At 40.9% G+C, this 26169-nt stretch overlaps 1 protein-coding gene across 1 annotated transcript in view; it reads left to right on the forward strand.

Annotated features, from left to right (window-relative positions):
- ANTXR1 (ANTXR cell adhesion molecule 1) overlaps positions 1-26169 on the forward strand; it is a 243880-nt gene that overhangs the window by 42461 nt on the left and 175250 nt on the right. The window contains exons 4-8 of the mRNA XM_082672424.1: positions 15957-16038; positions 16599-16632; positions 17892-17971; positions 20539-20607; positions 22023-22103. Of these exons, the coding sequence (XP_082528550.1) occupies positions 15957-16038; positions 16599-16632; positions 17892-17971; positions 20539-20607; positions 22023-22103 (346 nt within the window). The remainder of the gene's footprint in view (positions 1-15956; positions 16039-16598; positions 16633-17891; positions 17972-20538; positions 20608-22022; positions 22104-26169) is intronic.

Genomic DNA, 26169 nt, shown 5'->3' on the forward strand with positions numbered 1-26169 from the left:
AATTTATCTATTTTTTTTCTTCTGTTGCCTTGCACTTTTGGCTTTATATTTCAAGAAATCATTGCCAACTCCAATGTCATAAAACTTTTCTCCTTTGTTTTTTCTAAGAGTTTTATAGTTTTAGCTCTTACATTTAGGTCCTTGATCCATCTTGAATTAATTTTTGTTTATGGTTTGAAATAAGGGTCTAATTTAATTATATTGAAAATGGATATCCAATTTTCCCAGCACCATTTATTGAAAACACTGTCTTTGCCCCCATTAAATGATTGGCACCCTTGTTGAAAATCACTTGACCGTATATGCAAAGTTTTATCTCTGGGCCCTCTATTCTATTCCTTTGGTCTATACAACTGTCCTTATGCTACTACTGTGGCTTTGTAGCAAGTTTTGAAATCAGAAAGTGTGAATCTCCCAACTTTTGTTCTTTTTCAAGATTGTTTTGGCTATTTAGATTCCCTTGAGATTCCATATGAAATTTAGAATAAGTTTTTCTGTTTCTGTCTTTGGAATTTTGAGAGATTGCATTGAATCTGTAGATCATTTTGGGCAGTACTGTCATCTTAACAATATTAAGTTTTCTGATCCATGAACATAGGCTGTCTTTCCATTTATTTATGCTTTCATTAATTTCTTTCATCAATGTTTTATAGTTTTTAGTACCATTGCATTTTTTAACTGACAAATAATATCTTTCAACCCAATGAATATTTTTCTGATCCTGAATTTTTCCTTGTGTTTGTGGGAGGCACACCCTGTTATTGTGTTAGAGATGATATATCTTTATCATGAATATGAATTAGAATTGTTTTATGTGTTCTCCTGTTTCTTATATGAGTTTGCTTCAAAGGGGAAATTTTCTCAACTTTCTTAAATTGGTCCTTTCTTTCCATCTTATGAGAATTTTCCTTAATAGAGTGACTCAAAAGAGGAACAACTAGGTTTTTCAGGACTGGGATTTGGGATGAGTTCTGTCAGAGATCACGTAAATTTTTGTTGAAAATGTGAAGATCACAGGAAAAGAAGATGGGAAAATTTATATGTAGTGTAATTTTTTCTTGAAAAAGGTAGAGACCTAGTAGGGTATCCAAGGTAAGGAGGAAGCTTATGCCAAAGGAAAATGGTGAGTTGTAGTTGTTAGATCACTGTGTTAAGAACCTATCCTACCACCACCCACAGGCTTTTCTCAGGTCACAGAATTCCAGGCTCGTAGGTCCTTCCCTCATCCTGATCTCAGCAGCTCTACATCTTGCAGGAATTCTTCCGAGTGTCTGGCATAGGTATGGCACCCTTACCAATTTTCCGGCAATGAAAACCATTTGCCCCTGTCATACTTGCTTAGCTGTTTCTACAGCATTTTCGAAAGAAAAGGGGAGGTTAAAAAGTGTAGACCCAGATCACTACTTTTAACTGGAAGTTTCACCTTTCTTCTAAACTTTGCAAGATGAAGAAAAAAAGCATGACGAAACAACTATGGGTCAAAGAATTAATATGTCTTATCCAACCCACTGGCCTCACTTCACTGCTAAGAAAATCATTCTCAGAGAGATTGAATTATTTGCCTAAATTCATATAAGTAGTCAATGACAGTAGAATTTTTTTAACTCACAAAATTAAAATTCTTAAATCCAGTGATTTTTTTTCTGCTACATTACATAGCTTACCCAATTCACTGTATTAGGATGCACGCTGCTGTCTTTTGTTTCTTATCTGTGGAATAATTAAATGGTAGCAACCACTGTATATATGTGCATAAATACATATGCATTTGTATATATATATGTATATAGAATATATACTCCTTTATTAATGGTTTATTATGTACCAATAACCTAGAATACTTTTTTCAACTATAAGAAGAGAAAATGATAATACCTACCTTGTAAGGTTGTTATGGGAATTATATTATTTATTATGTTTTATGTAGATGGGGATACTGAGTCATAGAAGGCTCAAAGCCTCCTTGCCATAAAAGTGAAGGAACCTGGATTTGAGCCTGGGAACCATGGCCCCAATGTCCACACGCCTAATCACTGTGCTATAGGGTTTCCCACAATTTTACTACTATATACACTTTTAAATTAAAAACAAACCTAAGCATACACAACTCACCACCCCAAACCCTCTAACTTCTTCCAGAAAGCAATTCCCTGAAAGCACGTGCCCTCTGCACGTTTTATCTTTGTGGCCTTTTTAATGACGTCAGCTTGGAAATACTCCTCGCAAAAAGGTACAGAGGTAGCATCAGTATTTGGCAGATGGGGTTAAGAGGTTAAGCATCTTGCTTACTGGTTTTAAGGAGCCGAAGTAAAAGCCAAGAACGCTTGGCTCAAACTGCTGAGTGGAAACCAAGAGACCACACTTCTCTATCCCTCTCAGCCAACCTTTGGTTTGGTTTGAAGAGTGTGGTTTTGCCATCAGTGTCACAGGGGAAAATGACATATTTTGAACACATCACTTGATTCCTGGAGAAGAATGAATACAGGCTGTCATTACCAAGAGACATAGTTCTAAAAGCTTTTTCTAAGTTTAAAAATAACAAGAGAGAAAAAGTGTCTTCAGATACTTTGTGCTTGAAAGCCTCTGGATTCATTCCATTTTAAAGTACTATTCGTTCAGGTACAAGAAGATTAGATGGCAAAATTAGGAGACATAGAGGGGAGCATTTATTTATTCTCTTGTCCTGTTGATGGAGAGAGAATATCATGGGGTCTGAGTCCATGGGGAAGGTCCTTACCTCTCTGTGCCTCTGTTTCTTCATCTGTAAAATAAATAATAATGATCAGCCCGACCTTGTAGAACTGTTGGAAGGATTAGCAATGCCAGGCACATAGTAAATGGTGTTGTTACACTTGTGGTTGTTAGGGGCTTAACAAAGAGCTGAGGAATCACCCTCACTCCTCCTGGACACACCCCACTCAAATCATCACAGCATAGCCAAGAATAATTCAGAGTGAGTCCCCAGCTCTCCGTGACTCACACCCTTCTCTGAAGTTTCTAACCGTTGGCCAGTCTATCCCTATATAGAGGAGCATGGGTAGAAAAGACTGCTTTAGCATGAAGTCAGGTAAAAAGTTATTTTTTCCTTTGCCTAATGGTTCTAGCAAGACTTCCTCCAGACGGGAGCACACAGGCAATGTCTCTAGAGGAAGTTTGTCTAAGGGCTTCTCATATTGCATTTCAATGATGGTAAAAAGAACCCACCTTGAAGCAATTCAGCGGGTCTGGGAACAGACTGAGATGTGCGAGAGTAGAGTGGTCCAGTGCTTCTCACACTCTCCCCCTGGAGGACCCCTGTTAGTAGAAGAAAGTACCCTGGGGCATAGCCCTGGGGTCCTAGGGTAGAATTTGAAGTGGCTCATCAAAAGCAAGAAATTTCTTCAACATCCTTTCATCTTAAAAATGACGATCTTGGGGCTTCCCTGGTGGCGCAGTGGTTGAGAGTCCGCCTGCCGATGTAGGGGACACGGGTTCGTGCCCCGGTCCGGGAGGATCCCACATGCCGCAGAGTGGCTGGGCCCGTGAGCCATGGCCGCAGAGCCTGCGCGTCCGGAGCCTGTGCTCCGCAGCAGGAGAGGCCGCAACAGTGAGAGGTCCGCATACCGCAAAAAAAAAAAAAAAAAAAAAAAAAAGACTATCTTATTTACAAAGCAGAAATAGAGACACAGACGTAGAGAACAAAGGTAAGGATACCAAGGGGGAAAAAGGGGGATGGAATGAATTGGGAGATTGGGATTGACATATATACACTATTGATACTATGTATAAAATAGATAACTAATAAGAACCTACTGTATAGCACAGGGAACTCTACTCAGTGCTCTGTAGTGACCTAAATGGGAAGGAAATCCAAAAAAGAGGGGATATATGTATACGTATAGCTGATTCACTTTACTGTACAGTAGAAACTAACACTGTAAAGCAATTATACTCTAATAAAATTTTTTTAAATTACTGAGTAATACAAAAAATATGCATGTGCATTTGTATTCTATTCTATAAGACACCAATGCTTGATTTTTTATGAAATTCATGTGGAGTCCTTTCTCAAATTTTGGAGTACAATTTATGCCCCAGGGGAAAAAAAAATTGTATATATACATATACACACACACATCTTCTGTGTCTTTGTGTCCAGTACATTGTCCTATACCAAGTTCGAATGCCACAGATGTAGTAGAGACAACACAGACTTTGTACCAGGACCAGCCTGGGTTCTAATCTGGGCTCCACCAGCATGCGCAAGTTCTTTACTTCTATGAATCTGTTTTTTCACATGTATAATGAAGATGACAATCATCATATGGTGTTGTTGAGAAACTTCATGAATTAATATGTGGAAAGAGGCCAGCAGAAACCCTGGCACAGCACAGATACTCAGGAAATGTTACTTCCCTTCCTCACCTGCTGTGCTTCATGTGGCACATACAGATATAAAGGATAAAATCTGACAGAGCAGCGTCCAGAAACATTCTTGTCTGGATGAAGCCAGCAAGGCAAACGTCAGAAATAGTGGCGTCAAACGATGGTAGAGTTCTCCTATTCAAAGCTAGATAGCCACGGGCTTCCCTGGTGGCGGAGTGGTTGAGAGTCTGCCTGCCGATGCAAGGGACACGGGTTCGTGCCCCGGTCCGGGAGGATCCCACGTGCCGCGGAGCGGCTGGGCCCGTGAGCCATGGCCACTGAGCCTGTGCGTCCGGAGCCTGTGCTCTGCAACGGGAGAGGCCACAACAGTGAGAGGCCCGTGTACCACAAAAGAAAAAGAAAAAGCTAGATAGCCACAACCAACAAATTTTCTGTGGCCTAACCAAAAAAAAACACCACTATTGGTCCACATCAGGCCTGTCCATCATCTCCTAGCCTCTTGGCCTCCAGTGTGGGGACTTAAGCCTTAGATTCAGTGCTGCCTTTGATAGGCTCGGAATGGCTCCTCATGGACTGCAGTTCGGCCTTTGCTACTCACTCTCAACAATTTTTTAAATTATTAAATATTCTAAGTATAACAAGAGCATACCAAAAAAAGGATAGTAAACACTCATTATCCACCACCAAGCTTATAAAATAAAATGTTACAGGTATTGACCCCCCCTTTCTCTTTCCTTACCAGAGGTATTACTATCCTGAATGTGGGATTTATCATTTTAATGACTGTTGTATATTTTTACATACCCATGAATAATAAATGGTTTCCCATTCAACTTTATAATAAATTATCATATTGCATGTATTTTTCTTGAACTTGCTTTTTACACGTAACATCATATTTTTGAAACTTTTTCTATGTAGATACATGTAGCTACCCTTGGTTCATTGTAACTAATGTATACTTTCTGTTGCATTGAATTTTATTGTGAGAATGTACCACCATGTACTAATCTATTCTCTTATTAACCGACAGTTAGTTTCTAACTTTCTGCTGTTATAAACAAAGTTGCAATGGACATTCTTGTACCTGTCTCCCAGACAGGTGGGAAGCAAGATTTCTCTTCTATCACGATATATAACTAGGGATTGAATTGCTAGGTCTTTGGTATGTGAATATGTAACTTAACCAGGCATGATTTAATTGTTCTCCAAAGGGGCTGCACCAATTTACAATCCAATTAGCGATTTATAAGAGTTTTCATTTACCCAAATCCTACCAACATCTTGTGTGATCCCCCCAACTTTTCTCAAATAGATGCGCACACATTTGACTTGTGGGTTGGATTATCTGGTGTGGACCTAGTATACTCCTACCTACCCCCACCTCCAGCCCAATATTGCTCCAAAGTGTGATAAGGAAGTCCTGTCTTTGTAGAGAAGTGTAACCTTCTCCGGCCTGACCGAAATAGCAGACTCTTGTCTATCACCTACCCTAGGGCTGCCTGCTTCAGCTTCCATCTGAGAGGGTGACCCTTTTCTCATTCTCTGTTGCACAGGATTGGTAGAGTGCCACTCTATCCTATGCCCTTCCAAACACTCCTTGTGGTCAGCAGTACTAAGCTCAAGTATATCAGCCTGACCATTTTAGATGCCACCAGCACCAGGTGAGACCTAGTCCCTAGTGAACTAAGAGGAACATGGACCTAAAGGTTCTCATGGGATAAAGATACATATTTGCGCAACCCTGACTATGGAGCCTACTTTCTTTCCACCATTCCCATCTCCTGCAAAGTATGACTCAACTAGGGGAAAGTGTTAGTGATGGGAAAGGTCTTACAGGGATTTGTTTCAAAAGCCAAGTGCTGCCGTAGGAAACTGCATGGTGAAAACCACTGCACAAATGAGAAACCAACCAAAACAGAGTTGTGTACAGAGGAGTTTGTTTGGACAGATTCATCACATTGCCCTGTGATTAATCCATTGTTCCTGTCCTCTATGCCAGTTTAGGACAGCTTGGGAATTTGGAAATTCCTTGATGGGCTCCTCTTAGCGAACTTTGGTTACTGGTCTGCACTTTACCCTGTGTCACATTGTGGACTACTGCTGTTTGCCAAATGTGGCCTCTCCAGTTCCCAGCGAATTCCCAGGTTCTGTTTCTGTTTCAACCATTGGTCCCCACATAAAATCAGATGCAGGACTCTGAGCTGGAAGGAAGCTGATAGATCTTATAGTTCCACACCTTCACTTTACATTTGAGAAATCAAAGGTTGACATGTGTTGGAAGTGGCAGAACTATGATTCAATTCCAAGTCTATCTTCCTCCAAAATCCATGCTCTTGTGAATGGCACTGAAGCCATGGGAAGAATGAGATTGCCTTGTAAGACAGTGTAGGTGTAAAAATAAGGGGATCTGGATTCTGGGGCCCTCCAATCTTTAGAGTTCTAGAAGAGAAGGAAAAGCCTACACAGAAATATGAGAAAGAACACCTGATGAGGGAGATGGAGAGAGGATGCTGTGATGGGAGTCAAGAGAAGAAAGCATTTTAAATTGAGAGGGAGGTTAACTGTGTCTGATGCTGTAAGAGGCTGAGTAAGAGGAAGCCAGAGAAGTGACCATTGGATTGGGAATGTGGAGATCACTGGGGAACCTTCACAAAGCCCATTTCAGCAGAACTGTTGAGACAGAAGTCACTGCAAAATAGGTTAAAAGGTGAGGGCTTTCAATTTTCAATTGAGGGGTAATGACATTTTTAGCCCTTTTGCTTGCAAAAAGCACCCCAAATCAGGAGAAGGTAAAACACCACCACAGATTTGAGGAAATTAAGAAATATTTAACCATAAGAACACCATAGATGAGGACAGAAAGAATACAGGGAGTGGCAAGTGATGTAAGCAGTCAGATGTAATCCTGAAGAGGAGATACTGAAGAGGAACTAGCCTTGTAGCCTTGCAGAATCTTGGAAAGGAAGGGTTACGGGGTGAAGCTTGGACTATGTTTAAAGGATCTTTTCAACCTTCAGAACTACTCGCCTCCACTACAATTTGAAAATTACCCCTTTTCCAGCTCCACCAGAAAAGAGAAGTATGTTCTCTGGCAAAATTAAACAAGAATCGTTTCCTGGATGGACACCAGGCATGGGAGATTATGGAGACGTGCATAACAAATGTTGCTACTCCCAACCCTCCCCTTTGTCAATTCCAGAACTAGCACAAAGGAAAGAGTTTGAAAACTACTTCTCTGTAGAAATAAGTATTTCAGAGGGGGAAAAATGCTCATCCGTTGATATTTGAGGGTCCTCAATGAAAAGATCCTGTTGACAAAAACTGATCGTCCACAAACTGGCATACCCCACCAGGCACACAGAGCTTCCAACAAGTCTTAGCCTCGCTCATCCGCTATGAACAGATGTATAGTCAAAGATCACTTCACATTTGAAATCTTTACCAGGAAAAATTAGGAAGGGAGTACTCTTTCAAGAAGTTGTGTTTTGAAGAGAAATGCATTGAATTGGTCAATAGCTAGAGGGAGATGTGGGGTCACAGAAGATTTATTTTGTTAAGATGAAAGATACTAGAGTATATTTATATGCTGGTAATCATCTCCAGTATTTTTCTTCCTGGCTTGAAACAAATGTATAGTCACAAATATTTAGAAAAAAGCCTTTTCCGTATGTCTGCTTCTAGTTAGGATGTAGAGGCATAGGAAAAACCTTCATTTCCATGGTCAACCAGAAAAGTCCAGACAAAATAGAATTCACATGTTCTTCTGGGGCTAGCAGACACACAGGAAGCACTGATGAACTGAATTAGAGAGAAACAAGCCCTATAGAGCTGATCAGAGATCTATGGAAACTTCCATACTTGGAGGTGGATGCCTGAATTGGCTAGGGAAATTGGAAATGTAGGCCAGCCATGGACAGAGACTTTTCAGGCATGAGGAAAAGTCAACTGAGCCTTAGACAACAATGTGTGCCAGGGGGATGGATTATCTGAAAGAGCCCCACTGAAAAAAGAAATTTCTTAGCCTAATAATTCTTCCCTCTCACCCACACCTCTGCATTTTTCCAAGAAAGTAGCAGTAGAGGACTTGTTGAAAAGCAGAGAGAAATCACTTAATCCCATGGATACTTGTGGTACTTGGATTCTGGAGTCAGGTTAAGCGACATTATCTGTAGCTGTGCCTAACTCCCTCACACCTCAAATACAGGAAAGATCACAAAGGCGGGGCAGGGCAGAAAGCTGGGACTTCGGCCAATAACACTCTAGGGAATACACTGTAATTAAAGCTGTGTTCCGGCCCCAAATCAACCTAACTCAAGGGAGAATCTAAATATTCAGCTCCCCACCCCAGCTTACAAAGATAAAAGGCTTACACTCTGCAATGAGTCAACAAAACAAATCAATATTATACCTAAGTTTCCACTGCTTTTTAAAATATATACAATGTGTGAAATATAAGTTAAAAGATTGTGAGACATGGGAAGAAGTGGGAAAATGGAATCCATAATCAAGAAAAAACCACAAATGACTCAATTATTGGAATTAGTAGACAGGGATGTTTAAACAACTATTATAAACATATAAAGAATTTACAAGAAAAGGTGAATATAATGGAGGAAAACATGGGATATCTGGAAAAAAAAAAAAGAAAACCGAGTGAAAACTGTGGACTGAAAAATTTTTCTGCAGAAAACGGATTAATGAACTTAAAAACACATTAATAGAAATTATTTGAACTGAAAGAGAAAGGGAAAAGATGGGGGGGGTGATGAACCAGATTCTATTATTTGTGGGGTAATATCAAGTGATCTAATATATGTGTAATTAGAATGCCAAACATGATGTTCCACACAGGGATTCGAGAAGCTGAAAGAACTGCAAACGGGACAAATACAAAAATAATAATAATAATAACCTAAGCACATCACAGCTGAATTCTTGATAACAAGAATAAGGTAGGAATCTTAAAAGCAGTCCAAGGGGGAGGGAAAAGCCATATTACAGAGAAACAACAACGAAAATCACTTACTTTTCACTGGAAAAAAAACACATGCAATCCTGAAGACAAAGGATCAATCTCTTTAAAGAGATCAAAGGGAAGAAAAGTCGATTTTGAACTCTGTATCCAGTGAAAACATCCTTAAAATTGAAGGTGAAATTAAGACATTTCTAGAAAGAAAATAAAGCTAAGAGAATCATCACCAGCAAATCTGCACTACAAAATAAATAAATAAAGGCTAAAAAAATTCTTTAAGCAGAGGAAAAATGATACCAGGTGTAAACTAAAGCTACCTAAAAAGGGAGAGTACCAGAAATGGTAACTATTTTCTTAATGTCATAAAAAGATGATTATTTAAGACAGAAACAATTAACACTGTATTTTGGAGTGAATTCCATATACATAAGTAGAATATGTGACAACAATAGCACAAAGGATGAGAGGGAATTACATGGAAGTATAATATTAAAGGGTTTTTCCATTATATGAGAAGTGGTATAATATTAACTTTTGGTAGCCTGTCATAAAATAAGGATAACTCCCTGTACAGCAACTGCTAAAATGAAATGAAAGGGAGGATATTACTATAGATCCTACAGATATTGAAAGAGAATAAAGGAATATTAAGGACAAAGTAATAGAAATAAATTCAACAATTATAATGGAAATTAATAAATACCTGTGCATGTTACTGTATATAACTTATACCTCACTTTTAAAAAGTATAGCAAAGAATCTTTGGTTCAACATGCATCCTGTTGTCATTAATCATATTGGCCTATTCTTCGGGAAAAATCACAAAGAGGACATGATTTCTATACATTATAAACAAATGATCAGAGTTGCTTGTGGGACTTAAGACTCCAAAGTAACAGCAAAAATGTCTTTAATTAATCTTTGCTATTCTGTTCTGTTTACTTCACGTCTTTTGTAGTCAACCCTGGAGCCCTGAGATATCTGGAAATATTGTGAGTGTAGCATTAGTGGTTAACAGTGATGTGTGTTTACTGTGTAGTTGAGGCTCCGAAGCCAAAAACTCCAGGACATTTGAGAAAAGTCAATTCCACAGAAGCTGTTTTACTAGGAGGCAAGTGGACAGTGCAGAGCTGATGTTGGGTTTCGGGGGGTGGTGGAGGTTGTTTTTATAGACTGAAAATATGGTCGATATTGTGCAACCCCAAGGAGGGTTTTGCAGTAGGAGCATCACTGAGATACTTGGGGTAAAAAGTTGTTAAAGTGCTTCTTGACGTGCTTACGTGCGTTTATCCTTTAATGTTTTCATCAGCAAATATTAAAATGTCACAATACAACTAGAATCCCAGAAAGTAATCTTCAAGAAGTTTACAAAAATTCCGAGGGCAAGAGAAAGCCCTACAGACACTGTAACTGATTCTCCCCGCTCCCTACCCCTACAAACCGGCGTAGTGCTGGTTGCATGGTGTGTGCTCAGTAAATAGTTGTGGAAATGAATGAATTTATGGATGGATGCATCCAAACTAGAGTCATTCATTCAACAGCAAATCACTCTAGGTCCGTCATTAAGTGTTACAGGGGTTGCAAAAGGAGCACAAGACATAGGGCCTGAAAGCCCTTAACTTCTAAGTAGGAACACTGGCAGAAACACGAAACCACCAAGGAAAAGAGGCGACTCTTTAATAGCAGCCTGTTTTCATAGGACTCCCAGACTCTCTCATTTCCCAGGAAGATAATATTTCATTTGGTAGTAACCAAGTCCTCAGAGAGGAGAGCTTCTTATCGCCCCCTTTAAAAGATCTTTCTCCCAATTTTCTTTCATTTCTAAGAGAGCATTAAAAAAAATACTCTTTATTAATAGTCCTATTGTCCCAGAATTAAAATGGACCCACAATTTCCATGAAACCATCTGTTTTGTTTGCTTAGATATTATAGGAACGTAGAGAAGGGGCATGGAGTAGGGAGGTGGGGCCGTAAGTCATCTGACCTTTTACCAAGGAGGGTGGTATAAGGGGAGTGTGACCACTGCTTGGGACTAGTGAGCTCATCATATCTTGCCAGACACAAAGTATCAAGGATAAGGACAGTTTCCAAAACAGCCTTTGCTTGTTCTGGTACCAAAAAATAGAAAGCTCAAGAAAATACTTGTAAAGGAAGGGAAATAGGCTTAGAGAAAACACCCCAGTTCCCAGACTTTTTTTGGCAGGGAAAAAATACAGAGAAGCCAGGGAACCTTTTCCACAGCCCCATTGTGCCTTTTTTTAGTCCTCTTTTTTTTTTAAAGATTTAGTCTTAACACAATATTCCAATTTTAGTGTTACCAAAACGTCCTAAACCTCACTAGTCAATGACCTAGTCAAAGATAAGGGACTTCCTTGGTGGTCCAGCGGTTAAGAATCCGCCTTCCAATGCAGCGGATGCGGGTTCAATCCCTGGTCGAGGAACTAAGATCCCACATTCCGCAGGGCAACTAAGCCCGTGCACTCTAGAGCCCACGGGCCACAATGAAGATCCCGCGTGCCGCAACTAAGACCCAAGGCAGGCAAATAAATAAATAAATAAATAGACTTTTTAAATGACCAAAGATAAGACCACATTTACTTTTTTTGTTCACATTTACTTTTGACGCCCAACCTCCACCCCCTTAATTGTCAGAAATTAGCCCCCAACCCCATAATGCCCCTCAGCTATACCGAAGGGTTTCAGGGTGACACCTCTGTGTGCTCAGGAATAAACCTCAGTTTTCCTGTTCCAGCCTCACTCTCATATCCCAGGCTCACCCTCATGCCACCTTGTTTGCTGTTATCCTCATGAAACCACCAACCTGCAGGGCAAAGTTGCCCTCTGCCAGGTGACTGCTAATGCCACCCTCCCCCTCCCTTTGGTGGCCTCAGTTGGGGACTCCGCTGTCATCTTTAACCCTCCTTCTAATGCATAGATGTATGCTCTTTCTCATTACCAAATGATAGAGTTGAAATTAAACTATGGCTTTTAATGGAATTTATTAAAATTGGGGGGAGGGGGTACGTAAAGAGGTACAACACAGAGAATGGTCTATAACCACATGGACCCAGACCTTCCCTACAGTCAATTACTACCAGGTCAGCTCTGCCTGGCCACCGTCCACATGGCCCATGAAGCTTATTTCCTCCTCCCACCTCTTCAGCAAATATTTGTTGAATGTCTATAATGTTCCAGGTACTATAGCAGACACAGAAGATATAGTGGAGACCAAAACAGACATGGCCCAGCCCTGATGGAGTTTAAAGTCTAGAACGGAAACAAATGAACAAACTAAACTAAAGTGAACAGATAATCACATAATCAAATATTATTAGTTATAAAATGTCCTAAGTGCTATAAAGCAACAATCGTGGGGTGCTATGTGCAGTCTAATTGAGGGAGCTAATTTGAATTGGGGAACTCAGATGAGGCTACTTTGAGCAATTGATATTTAGGTTGGGATTGAAGGCTGGGTAAGAATTAGCCCAGCCCCCAGGCAGCAGTGACTGCAGGTGTGAAGGATCTGCTGGAGAAAGGAGCTTAGGAAGACCAGTGGGACTCAGGTGAAGGCAGTGGGAGCAGAGCGGTGCAAGATAAGACTGTCGAGGAGGCAGAGGATCCATCCCATGAAGGCACTTGAAGGTCATGGTGAGGACCTGAGGGGTTGTTTTGTTTGTTTTTGTTTGTTTGTTTGTTTGTTTTGCGGTTCGCGGGCCTCTCACTGTTGTGGCCTCTCCCGTTGCGGACGGAGCACAGGCTCCGGACGCGCAGGCTCAGCGGCCATGGCGCACGGGCCCAGCCGCTCCGCGGCATGTGGGATCTTCCCGGACCGGGGCACAAACCCGTGTCCCCTGCATCAGCAGGCGGACTCTCAACCACTGCGCCACCAGGGAAACCCAGGACGAGGTTTTATCCCAAGTGTAATCAATGGCTGTGAAGGATTTTGAGCAGGGGAGTGAATGACATGTTTTGATCCATATTTTAAGAACGCTGTGGCAGCCATGTGGAGATTGAATGCAGGGGGGGTGAGAAGGCAGTCAAAAGACGGCCAGTGACTTTCCCAATGGTCTAAGTAAAAAACAATGGTCGCCCAGACCATGAGGTTGGCAGAAGAGGTGAAGAAGTGTCAGTTTCAAGGTATGTTTAGAGCGCGACCGATGGAATCTAATGTTATATTAGGTACGGGAGCAAGAGAGAGGAGAGTCAAGGTAGAGGGGGTCAAAGAAGGCTTCTGGTTTCTGATTAGGGCAGCTGGGTACGTGGTCTGATATCTGGGCGCTGATAGGACAAGCAGACAATAATCAGTACATTTCCCAAAGTCTGAGTTACTTGGTCTTAAATATTCCACCTAAGAAGCATCAGCAGCCTGGGCCAGGGACAGGCTCAGGCTAAACCCTTTTCAGTTTGTCTTTTAAAACTTCCAACCTGGCAATCAGGTCTCACCCATGACCACCCCATTACCTCAGTTTTAACAAAAGATTAATTCTGCCTCGGACTTCCTCTTTAAGCAATTACCAGAATAAGCCAGTAATAAACTTTATACATTCATTCATTCATTTATTCAAGAGAGAAACAGTCTAATATAATGACTGAGAGTAGGGCATCTGGGTTGAAATCCCACCTCTGCCACCTAGTAGTGGAGGGGCTTTGGGCAACTTTCTTAGCCTCTCTCTCTATGACTCAGCTGAGTCACAGAGTCCCTATCTGTGAACTAGAGATAATATTAGTATCTACCTCAAAGAGCTATCATAAGGCATAAGTGAATTAATTACATGTATTTTTCAAACAGAGCTTGACACGGTATAAGTACTCAGGTAGTGTTAAACATTGCCACTGCTGTTCATTAATTCAAGTTTTACTGAAAACTGCCCACTGTCTTATGCTGCTTGGCAAAGTAGAAAGCCGGGCAGATTTTTTTTGAATCAGGTAGATTCGACCTCAAGCCTCTGCCCTCCTACTTAACTAACCTCTCTGAACCCAAGTTTTCTTATCTATAATATGAGGGCAATAATACCTACCTTGAGTGGTTATTGTGAGGATAAAATCAGAAATCTTTGTGCAGGGTCTTGTATATAATGGATACTCAGTGAACATGAGGTTCTTTCCCTGCTCAAAAGAAGTTTCCCCACTTAATTTATTTTTTTTAATTTTGTAATAGATCTTTATTGGAGTATAATTGCTTCACAATACTGCTTAGTTTCTGTTGTACAACAAAGGGAACCAGCCACATGCGTACACAATACGCATATCCCCTCCTTCTTGAACCTCCCTACCACCCTCCCTATCCCACCTCGGTAAGTCATCGAAAAGCACTGAGCTGATCTCCCTGTGCTATGCGGCTGCTTCCCACTAGCTAACTGTTTTACATTCGGTAGTGTATATATGTCGATGCTACTCTCACTTTGCCCAAGCTTCCCCCCCCCCCCGCCCGCTGTGTCTGGTCTTTGTTGTGGCATGCAGGATCTTCATTGAGGCATGAGGAATTCTCTCTAGTTGTGGCGTACAGGTTTTCTCTCTCTAGTTGTGGCACGTGGGCTCTCTAGTTGAGGTGCATGAGCTCAGTAGTTGTGGCACGAGAGATTAGTTGCCTTGAGGCATGTGGGATCTTAGTTCCCTGACCAGGGATCGAACCTGCGTCCCCTGCATTGGAAGGCGGATTCTTTTACCACTGGACCACCAGGGAAGTCCCTAGGGTGTTGCACCTTTTATTGACTTTCTATTGCCATGCAATTTCACAACTCTGTAGGCCTAGAAGATAACATGTAGAAAATTGATAGTAGTCCCCACTTAATTTAAACTGTGCATCTCCACCCTCAGCCCCTAAAGAAACCCCAGAGTGAGGAGGGTAATTTCAAACGCTTTATGGGCTTATTCATGAATGAAGTTCATATTCTTTTTCAGAAACTACACTTTCTTGCCCTTTTCAGCACAGTATGAAGCTATTTAATTGACAGGAACATGAACGTGGACGTTTTACATCTCCCACTGCTATCAGACCCTTTCCCAATACCATAACCCACTTCCTCTTCCTGCCCCACTACCACCTTGAGCAATCAAAGTAAGAAAACATGGGCACCAGCCCACAGAAAACACTCTTGGTCGTCCTAGAAAGCATAGATTGCCTGGGTCTTTATTTTCAAAGCTGACTACATGGTTTTCTCTGGCACAGCTCTTCTGATGGCAGCTTGCTCCAGATGCCTGCCCTTCCTGCCTGCGGTCCTTGTGGTGGCCTTGCCCTGGGTTCTTAGTACCCACCTTTTTCTGGCTCACATGAGCCCTTTGCATCTTGATATAAAGTTGCCTAAGAAGACAAGTCTTAAGACTCGTTTCCAACGTAGAATGAAAACTTTGTCCTGTTCAGGGAATGGAAATTTTTCACCTGCACCTGGAGATTCCTGAAGTGTCCTTTCCCTCAATCCTTGAAAGCTCACTTATTCTACACTGTGGCCGACCCTAAATGGATAATTTACTAGAAAGACTTTCCTGCTATAGGGTTTTGGGGGACTGTTTGGGCAATATAGACTATCCACAAAGATAAGCAGACTAAAGCATGTGACTAGCAACGGCAAAATAAAAAATGCTCTAACAAGACTAACAGGGTGTCTTTGGATTTCAGGGAACAGATCCGTCAAGGCCTAGAAGAACTCCAGAAGGTTCTGCCAGGAGGAGACACTTACATGCATGAAGGATTTGAAAGGGTAATTTTAAAAGAGTTTTAAACTCCAAAAGAAGATTGTGATGTGGAAACATCAACACAGGGATGGCTGATGAGATGAGACACACATATTAAAGGAACTGAATAACACCCAATGGCAAGAGTGAAAACAATTTTCCATAAGTGTGTACACGATACCTCCATCCAAAAGAGCCAAATAAATGAAATTTCTTCCTCCTTCCCTGACACTGATGAAGGGTCTCTTAGCTAATGCTTGGCCAGAACTCATGAATCATGCCACACACAAGTCCTCTCTATTCCCAAGGTAACCTTTTCTATATATTTCTTCAGAGGTTGAGACAGAATTGCAATGACTTCAGGCTTCAGCAAAACAAGTCCCAGTCTATGAGAGGAAAGATATTGATCCAGGGTAACTTCAGAGGACATCATCCATTGATATTTGAGTGAAACCTGGGTGAATTACATAAAGAATCAAGACTGACCCAACACTGTGGATCCAACACCAGAGATCACTGCCCACTATGGCATTTGTAGTAGCAAACAGTGGCTATATGTCTAATGGCTCTTTCATATGTTTTTCAGGCCAGTGAGCAGATTTATTATGAAAACAGTCAAGGTAAGAGTATATTCCTAATTACCATTATGAATTTTTTAACTTTTTTCTGTGTTTCCTTCTGAAAAAGTGCCTCAGTAATTTCATGTTTGAAAAGACACAGGATATTGCCTCTAATCCTTAAACACAGACTTCATCACAGAGAAGGAATGTGTAGAAAGATGGCACGAATGAGGTCAAATTCTACTGTCCTGATGATTCCAAAAAAAAAAAAGTTATTTAAAAGTAATTAAGATCTCATTATGGGCTACAGTCTGTAATGCTCATGAACAGTTTTGCATGTTGAATTCATTAAGTTAATACGTACTTGGAGGGGTTAGTAAAGTCTTAGATTTTTATGTCAAATTTAATTTTCTTGTCCTTCTCTGAGCTCCAAGCCTCTTCATTGCTGTGATGATTTTAGATTAAGATACCAGTTTGGCTTAAACTTTCCTTCATTTAAGTGGAAAAAAAGGAATAAAATGTACTTAATAGCATGCTTAGCACAGAGAAATAATATTTATTATTATTATAATTTTAGCTATTATTACTACCCTGTCTTTCATGGGTAGCATTTCTTTATCTGAAGCAAATCTCTTCAAAGACGTTCAGTATTAGAGTGGGGATTTTTCTCCCAGGCCTGTGGAGGTGTCCACATCCTCTTTCGCTCTAAACTGCAACAAATAGGTCAGACCCAATATCAACAGCAACGCTTGTTATTATAAAGACACCATCATCAATGTTACTGGAAGTTTCAAAATCACTGAAAGAATTCTAGTAGGTTTTGCCAACTGCAAAACTAATACTTCCAGTAATACTTCCAGTCAGCTTATAAATCATGATGACTGTTACTCTTTGCCAAACTCTTCAACAGATGTTGCATATGTGGTCAAGGACAGCACGTGAGAAGGACCCCTGAAAGGCTCAGGTGGTCGAGTTTGCCCTCGGGCCTTGGCGAGAGTCATGTGGACTGTTCCTAGGAAATAGTCATGTTTGATTCACTGTAGCTACTCCCAGCTATCAGTCCAGCAACCATTTCACCAGGTTTGGCCTTTTTTTTAAGATAAGACTTGGAAACCCAGAAACAAAACATATTCCCCCTTAGAGTCTGTCCCACATTCTTCTTCATGCCAGAGCTACTTCGAGTCCCCAAAGAAAAGTTGCTGATTCTCACAATACTGACCTTGTGTGGGGGAGCCGCGAAGAGACAGACTCCCAGGGCCGAGAGGGAGTCTCCCTTGGTGCAGCGGGATGAACTGAGTGGGTCTGTGTTGTTTGAGCAGGATACAGGACAGCCAGCGTCATCATCGCCCTGACTGATGGGGAGCTGCATGAGGACCTCTTCTTCTATTCGGAGAGGGAGGTAAGCGACGGCCCGGGCCTATGTCTGACATGGAAATGGCGCTTCTTCCTTCTGAAATGGGCTGCAGTCTTTCCACTCGGGCAAAATGTTAAGTGTTCTTTGTAAAGTCCCTGGATAAAATAGTGTCCCGTATGTGAAAGATAATAACAATAACTCATTTTTAAAGTGAATCTTCATGTCTCACACCTGGTAGGTATTTTTCCCTTTTCCACAGATTTGCATATTACTCTGTGTTTTAAGGGACAAAATATATCTGCCATGCCTTTCTCGAAAGCAGTGTTGAAATACCATATATAACTTTTCAACAAATCCATTGGTACTATTTTTCCTTCATTTCTACTAAAACCAGGAGGGAAAAGAATTACTTGAAATATGCGAAAGCCAATTTTGTCAAAATGTATTAATCACTGAAATTCTTCCTCTAAGAACCAAAGCTGAACATTAATTGTAAATTAATGTAATTGTAAAAAAAGTAAATTGTAATCTCTCCTTCAGTATTTCTTTTTTCCTTCTCTTTATGCCCTTACAAAGCACTCCTTAAAGCAAGTGAAGGAATCTTCTCTAAATGAAGCTTTCAGTTTATAAAGAGATTCAGAAAAAGAGGTTTATCTAAGAGTTGAAAAGTGATGTTTATATTTAGGAAATTCTTTTCTTTCAAATTCCACATTTGAGCTATATGTATATGTGGCCCCAGGAAACCAGTTCACCATAGGCATGTACTGAAGCCTCAATAGCGACAAAGGCTCATTCAGGCCAAGTTAGAAAGAAACACAATGAGGAAAAAGACAGGCAGTGACGGAGGGAGATGCCAGCCTCTGGAGGAGGAATCAATCAGAGAATTACACTTATCTCAAGGTCTTGACTACTATTTCATTTAAGTTCAGCTTCCTCCACAAGCAAGAAATTGATATGCATTCATTCATTCATTCATTCGTTCAGTGCTAACTGAGAGCTTGGCCTGTACGGGCGCTTTGCTAGACACTAGAAACACACTGGTGAGTAAGACACAGTTGCTGCCTTTATGGGCTTTACTGTGTAATACTGTTCAGCTTTTTGAAGCCTCTGTTGGCAAAGGGCATGAGGAAATTAAGTGGATAAATGCATTACTGACCCCCTACCCTAACTTGTACAAAATACACAAAGGGGAAACCCACAAGTAAATATGACAGAGGCTCCCTGAGCATCTAGGAAATAATATATTTCTATGCTCTACAGTTGAGACTGACTGTATAATGGGAATGCAAAATGGCTTATTTGGATGCTAAACAACCATCAACTAAAGTAAAAACCCTAATAAGGAAATAACTGAATATAAAATAAACGATAGGTGTCAGAGGTTTAAAGTAGAGGTTAGTAGAAAAGAATTCTAGGTATAGCACACACAAACTTGGAAAAATATTTGCAGTGCCAATGCCAATAGGACGAAGATGTCTGAAAAAGAAAGATAAAGCTCAGGATATATAAAGAAAATGAGCCTTTCCATTTTTGATGATTCTGTATACAGCCCAACTAGAGGAGAAAAGCCATAGAAGTCGTTGCAGAGAAGGCTGGGGCTAGACTGTACCTAAAAGTTTATTTTATCCTGAAAGCAGCAAGAAATATTTCTAACATGAAGGAAAAACGATGTATGTTTCTGCCCCTTCTACAATTCAGTGTTAGTCACAAGTGGGTTTGAGTACTAAGAGAGGGGAAAATGGGATGCGATTCAAATCAATATGCATATATTGAGCACCTACTGTATGTTTACTGTCAATGATTTATTAAGTTTCTACTGTATATACCAAGGATTTCCAATTTTTGTTTTCTCTTCTGAAACGAAGAACCTGGAAGAGCCTGTAATAAATCAGATATTAAAATCAAGCCAAAATCTGGATATTATTCATTAGGTTGCCCTCAATACTTACTTGTAGATAAAGTCGTGGGTTCACCCACTCAAATATGGACCTTAAATCCCATACCATTGACCCAGTGCCTTCTTTGGGAATAAAAAAGGCCATATTCATGAAGGTGCTGACATTGATGAGTATCTGCATTGTTCTACGCCTCATGTGAGGAGCTCTGCATTTATTTTCTCATTTAATGTCCAAAGTACTTTACAGAGAAAAGCCAAGTGTCAAACCCAGGTATGTTGGATTCCAAAGGTCACATCCTTTCCGATAGAGCACGCTGCCACTACAAAGGAAGAACGTATGTCAATAAAAATCCATCAGAGGAATAGAAAAGATAATCATTTCCCCAGAATATTTAATATGATGTATCTTAGCCTACAGTATCCTTTTCTTCCCCTCGTCATTCAAAGCTTCTCATCAAGACTCTACTTCTGTGGCTCTTCCTCAACATTTCCCATTAGACTAATCACTCCCCTCACATCCACCATATAGCATTAGAATGTGATGTTCACTGGAGAATTGGCTCTTTGGGGACAGGGATTGCCCTCTCCCTTGTGGTACCTGGCATATAGTAGGTGCTCAGTAAATACCTGATCACTGCAGTTAGACTGGGTGATCCAAAAGGAGTACATTTGCCACTGCTTCTCTCTCTAAATGTCTTTTCTTTCATTGGCCCAGGCTAACAGATCCCGAGATCTTGGTGCGATCGTTTACTGTGTGGGTGTGAAGGATTTCAATGAAACACAGGTATGAGCATGGATTTCCTCAGGTATGGGAGCATACTCAGCTTGTGAATGATAGAAAACATGCAGTCGGTGCAGAGGGTGCGTCAGCAGCATAAGTACCCATTAGATGGATGATTTTTCCAGAAATGCTAAGCAGGGAGGGAATTATTGGATGTGTGAGGGATGTGAACTTATTTGCTAATGTGCTTGAGGGTCTTCAATGCAGACCATCCAGGCAGCATCTTTTTTGGTTGACTTTCTTAGTACATGTTAAATTGCCAGGAGGTCAAAATAGATCGAAATTAACTTGGAAAACTTGTTGGTTTTTTTTTTAATTTAATTTGATAAATCTGATTTTCTTATTTAAATGGCAAACATCCCTTTTTTCTCATTAAAGGTTCAATGCATTTCAATACGCCCCAAAATGGAAATAATTGGCCAGTGGGCAAAAAAAGTCTGTCCAAGTGTTCACAATAAGCAAATTGTAAAAATGTGTTAGCAACCTAAATAGACGTCCTTCCATGTACTTCATAGTTTCTTTTTGTTCTAATAACATTGACAAAGTTCAGGATATGTTGTTAAATGAATAAAATAGGGTTACAAAACAGTATGGGAATAGTATGAGTGTACTTTTTAAATAAAATGTGTGTATTTGTATAGGAAAAGTTTGAAAAACCATATCAAATTAACAGTAATAGAAAGATGATGGATGGATGGATGGACAGATGAATTGTTAATAACTTTTTTATTTGAACACTCCTGGTTTTTTGAAATTTCCCAATGATTGTGTATTACTTTTACAATCAGTAAAAATCCTGGCACTGACTGACTGTGGCAATCACAGCACTAGACAGAGTTTGGGAGTAGAAAATCTCTGCAGATCAGTTTCTCCTTTCTCCAGTCCTCGGCTCCACAAAGCAACCAAACCAATCGCAAGGGTCCTTTCCTCAATGAGAAGTTTCGGTGAAAGATAAGGGTCCCCATTCATTGGGCTCGCCCAACACCAAAGCTTGAATTTATTTTTAAAGTTGCTTTGAAAGGAAACTTGAGTCTGTTTGATTCGAATATAGTTGCCAACAGAAATGTGGTTGAATGGGAGAAAGAGAAGCCAATGGCCTGCCCCCAAATCCATAAATACATCAACCCAGGCCAAATGTTCATCTAGCTGGGCAATCTTACCGCTGGTCCCAAGGAGACAAGTATTAAAACAAATGTAAAAGCTGGAACCGACCCTCCTTACTCTGGACCCGCTCCAGAGTAAGTCCCCTGGAAATCTCATTATGACTGAGGGCTTCTCAGAGAGGTCCCTGAGCCCAGGCAAGCCCTCAAGTTCCTGTGGGTTTTAAAAGGAGATGGAGGCCCCTGGACCCAGTGGCTTTCCTCAGTTCTCCACGTGCAAGCCTGACACATCTCCTTGTGCGTTTGCTGTGTCCTCAGCTGGCCCGGATCGCAGACAGTAAGGACCACGTGTTTCCGGTAAATGATGGCTTCCAGGCCCTGCAAGGCATCATCCACTCAGTGAGTAGAGCACTTCCTCTGAGAGTGGATACCGGGCACTTTCTGCCCCCTGACCTGCTGTAGATACCCCAGTTCCATCTCACTAAGGCTGGTGTTCTTCTATATTTCTTTGTATATCTTTATATCTGTCGTGTTTCACGTCTCCATCCTGCCGTTCACACATGTTTCTTTTCTCATTCTCCTGTGCCAATTCTTTACCCTACAATGGAAAATTAAAAATGGAAAGGAAACTTGCTCTGGCAGCGAGCCAAACTTCAGGCAGTTCGCATACTGGAAGGACTGCAGCTGATGCCGTGCACTTGACCGACCTCAGCTTTCCCAACCGTGACTGAACGCAAGCTGCTTTCTGAACATTACAGGCTCAGCCTAGATCGCTTGGCCGTCAGAGGCACTTTCGACCAGTGGTTTTCTATCTTGGCTGCCCATTGATGATTATCTGAACAGGATTTTTAAGATCTTCCCAGGTGATTTTAATGGAACCACTGCATTAGATCTATAATCCCCAAATAGGAAGGTTTCTTTTTCTTTATATTAAACTTTTATTCATTTCATGAATGGAACTTACCTGGAGTCACAACATAGATTCTTTTTTTTTTCTTTTTCTTTTTTTTTGTGGCCCTTTGGTTTTTTGGTGTTTTTTTTTTTTAATAGTTGATTTACAATGTTGTGTTAGTTTCAGGTGTACAGCAAAGTGATTCAGTTACACACATACATGCACACACACACACACACATATATTCTTTTCCAGATTCTCAGATTCTTTTCCCTTGTAGATTATTATAAGGTATTGAGTATAGTTCCCTGTGCTATACAGTAGATCCTTGTTGGTTATCTATTTTATGTATAGTAGTGTGTATCTGCTAATCCCAAACTCCTAATTTATACCTTCCCCTGCTATCCCCTTTGGTAACCAGAAGTTTGTTTTCTATGTCTGTGGGTCTATTTCTGTTTTGTAAATAAGCTCATTTATATCATTGTTTTAGATTCCACATATAAGTGATATCATATGATATTTGTCTTTGTCTGGCTTACTTCGCTTAGTATGACCATCTCTAGGTCCATCCATGTTGCTGCAGATGGCATTTTTTCATTCTTTTTCATGGCTGAGTGATATTTCACCCTCATTGTAACATATGAGGGTTTCAACGTTCCCCAGAGTTTGCACCGTCACCAGCCCTCTTTTTCATCCCATCCTGGTTTTTTATCATCCCTTTCCTATCAGTGAACAGGACCTGGCTTCCTGGGCCTCTCTTTTCTACCATCCATCCCCAGGCTAGGCCCTTGGTCCAGCTGGAATATTGGAGGATGCGAGTCTTTGAAGCCTCAGCCAGAAGGCCTGTGTGTGTGCTGCTCCTATAATAAAGTCCAGGGTTGCTGAAGCCTCCATCTTTAGGTTTGGGGACCAGGCAGACAGACAGTGGTCTCTCCAGTTGGAGCTCACGAGGCTTCAGACTTGGGGTCCAGGATGCAGATTCAGTGCTCAGAGGATCACTGTCCTCTTAAGATGTCAGTGGGGTCTTAAGCCAGGTTTACCCATCAGGAGCTTGGGATCTGCCCAGCTCCCGCAGACTGACCTAGGAAACCTCCAACCTGGATGTGCCTCATGCTCCCTCCCCCTCCCTCCAAGGTTTGCTTAGAACCCCAGCAGAGTGGAAAGCAGAGTAAGAAGTAGGAACTTTGGAGCTGGTCAGCCCAGAGTTGAAAGGCTGACCCAACAGCTTACCATTTATAGATCCTTAGATGAGGTATTTCGCTTAGTTCCATATTTGTATAAGGGATTAATGAAAGACACATGTCGTAGACTTGTCTGAGGATTACAAGAGATAACACTAGTGAAAATACCTAATATTTTTCCGGGCACATAATCAGTCCTCAAGACATATGAATTATTTCCTCTTCCATGACCCTTCACCATCATATGAGAAACCTTGGTGTCAGCTTCCCTCCTCACCCTCTAAATTTTCTTGCATATGCATAAAAATCACCTGGGGAATCTTGTTTGCAATACCCATTCCCAGGCCCTATCCCCAGGAGCTTCTATCTCACAGTCAGTATGTGAGGGAGCCTATGAAACTGCATCTTTTAAATCTGCACGTTTTAATCAGTGCCCCAGGTGTTGTACTTCCACAATATTGATAGATGTGACCTTACGTTTTCAGAACTGTGAAAAATAATTCCACCCCAAGTTGGGAGATCCTATCCTAAATATGTCCACGTGACAGTCATCTTCTTTAAGATGTGTTTGCAAGGAACAGAAACACACTGAAACCATCTTAACCAGAAAGTGCAAATTATTGAAAGTGCCAATTATGGATCCTCAGGTGAGGGACCCCTACTGTAAATAAGTTCTGGGATCAGTGTGGCATACTTGACAGTATAAGTGACAAGAAATGTAATAACCAGGTGAAACAACACCCAAATAGTGATTTGGATAGACAGTTAACAGCAGGATTGGGGCCTGACCATGAATCCTGTGGCAGCTCAGAGGCGGACTGTTCTGGACCGGAGCCTTCATGAGAAACTGGGGTAGAGGATGGGTGATGGGTAGCACCAGAGAAGAGATGGCATGACCTCAGCCCAAAGACTGGAAAAGAGCAAGCGTATTTTTAAGACAATAATAATACCTATGTGTCTAGTGGGAGAGTTTGGATAAAGGAGTCAGGAGTAATGGGAAATAAGCTGAGACATTGGGTTAGAAGCAGATTGATGAGAGCCTTGAAGGAACTTTGACTCCAAATTAGTGTAATCACTGAAACATTTTGAACGTCTAACAAGTAATATTTAAGAAGAGAATCTGATGGCAGTGTCCCTATATAGAGAAAGGAGACTGGGGAGGCCCAGAGGCAGGAACCCAGGCATGAGGCTACTGCAGAAGTCCTTTCTTCAGATGGCTGGGTTCGAACAGGGACAGCTCTTACCTGTTCAAAGGTTCTTATGAGCCATGTGCCACATTATTTAACAGTTGGTTCCTACCCAAATAATTTGAGTATTTTTTAATCTGCATAAATTGTTGTTGTCCTTGAATATTTCAACCTTAGCAACTCACCCAAGCTCAACATGAACCCAGATGTTTGTAAAACTCTCCCTACCCCCAATGGAAATCACCCCAAAGATGTTTAAGAAATTTTAGTGAAATAGTCTTCCAAAAGGGGGAAAAAATAATTTGAGACTCCAAACGTTTAGCCGAATGATAGCATTCTTGTGAGCTTTTATCTGGGATTTATGCTAGCGGTTTCCATCCTTCCAATACTCGAAACCCATGTTTATCGCAGTTGTTAATTCATTTGCCTGGACAGGAAAACAGGGACAAGCACAGCACAACTCGTCTTTCTCAATTCAGACAGAAAAAATTATGGCCTGAAAGTTGGTTAACTAATTTTAAGAAGTAGGTTCATTTCTCCTTCTGGATACTGAAAAGAAAGCTCTTGTTTCCTCCCCCCTCCCCGCCACCCCCGCCATCTAAAGCGTCTCTCCAGCTTTCTCCCATGGACGTTGTTTTGTGGCTGGTTATTTTCTCATAATAAAGTAGGACTGGGCTTAATTATCCAAAATAGGAGTGCAGAGCAGCGTTCAAGAGCTCAAATAGTTCATGAAGTTTTAGACCCATGGTGACCTTCCTTTATTATTGAGGTGTAGTTGATCTGCAATAGAAGTTTCAGCTGTACAGCATAATGATTCAATATTTTTATAGATTATACTCCATTTAAGGTTATACATTATTTGCTATATTTCCTGTGCTGTACAATATATCGTTGTAGCTTATTTATTTTATACATGGTAGTTGTACCTCTTACTAGTGACCTTATTTTTAAATCCCCAATCAAGATGCAGGGGCTAATATTTATTCATTCCTCTAAGACTCATTGAAAACGTTTTATGGTAGACTCTGACCATTTGGTTATAAGTAAGCAGGTAGACGCCCTATCCTGGTGGAGCTTATAGTCTGGTGGGAGGGACACATAAAAACAAGTCAATAAATAAATATGTATAATTATGTGACACATGGTATATAAGAAGTAACATATGACTGAGATTAAGAGTAAAGTTGGAAAAGACCTCAGGCCCC

This window comes from Grampus griseus (assembly GCF_964374135.1).
Source record: "Grampus griseus genome assembly, chromosome: 15".
Taxonomy (NCBI): domain Eukaryota; kingdom Metazoa; phylum Chordata; class Mammalia; order Artiodactyla; family Delphinidae; genus Grampus; species Grampus griseus.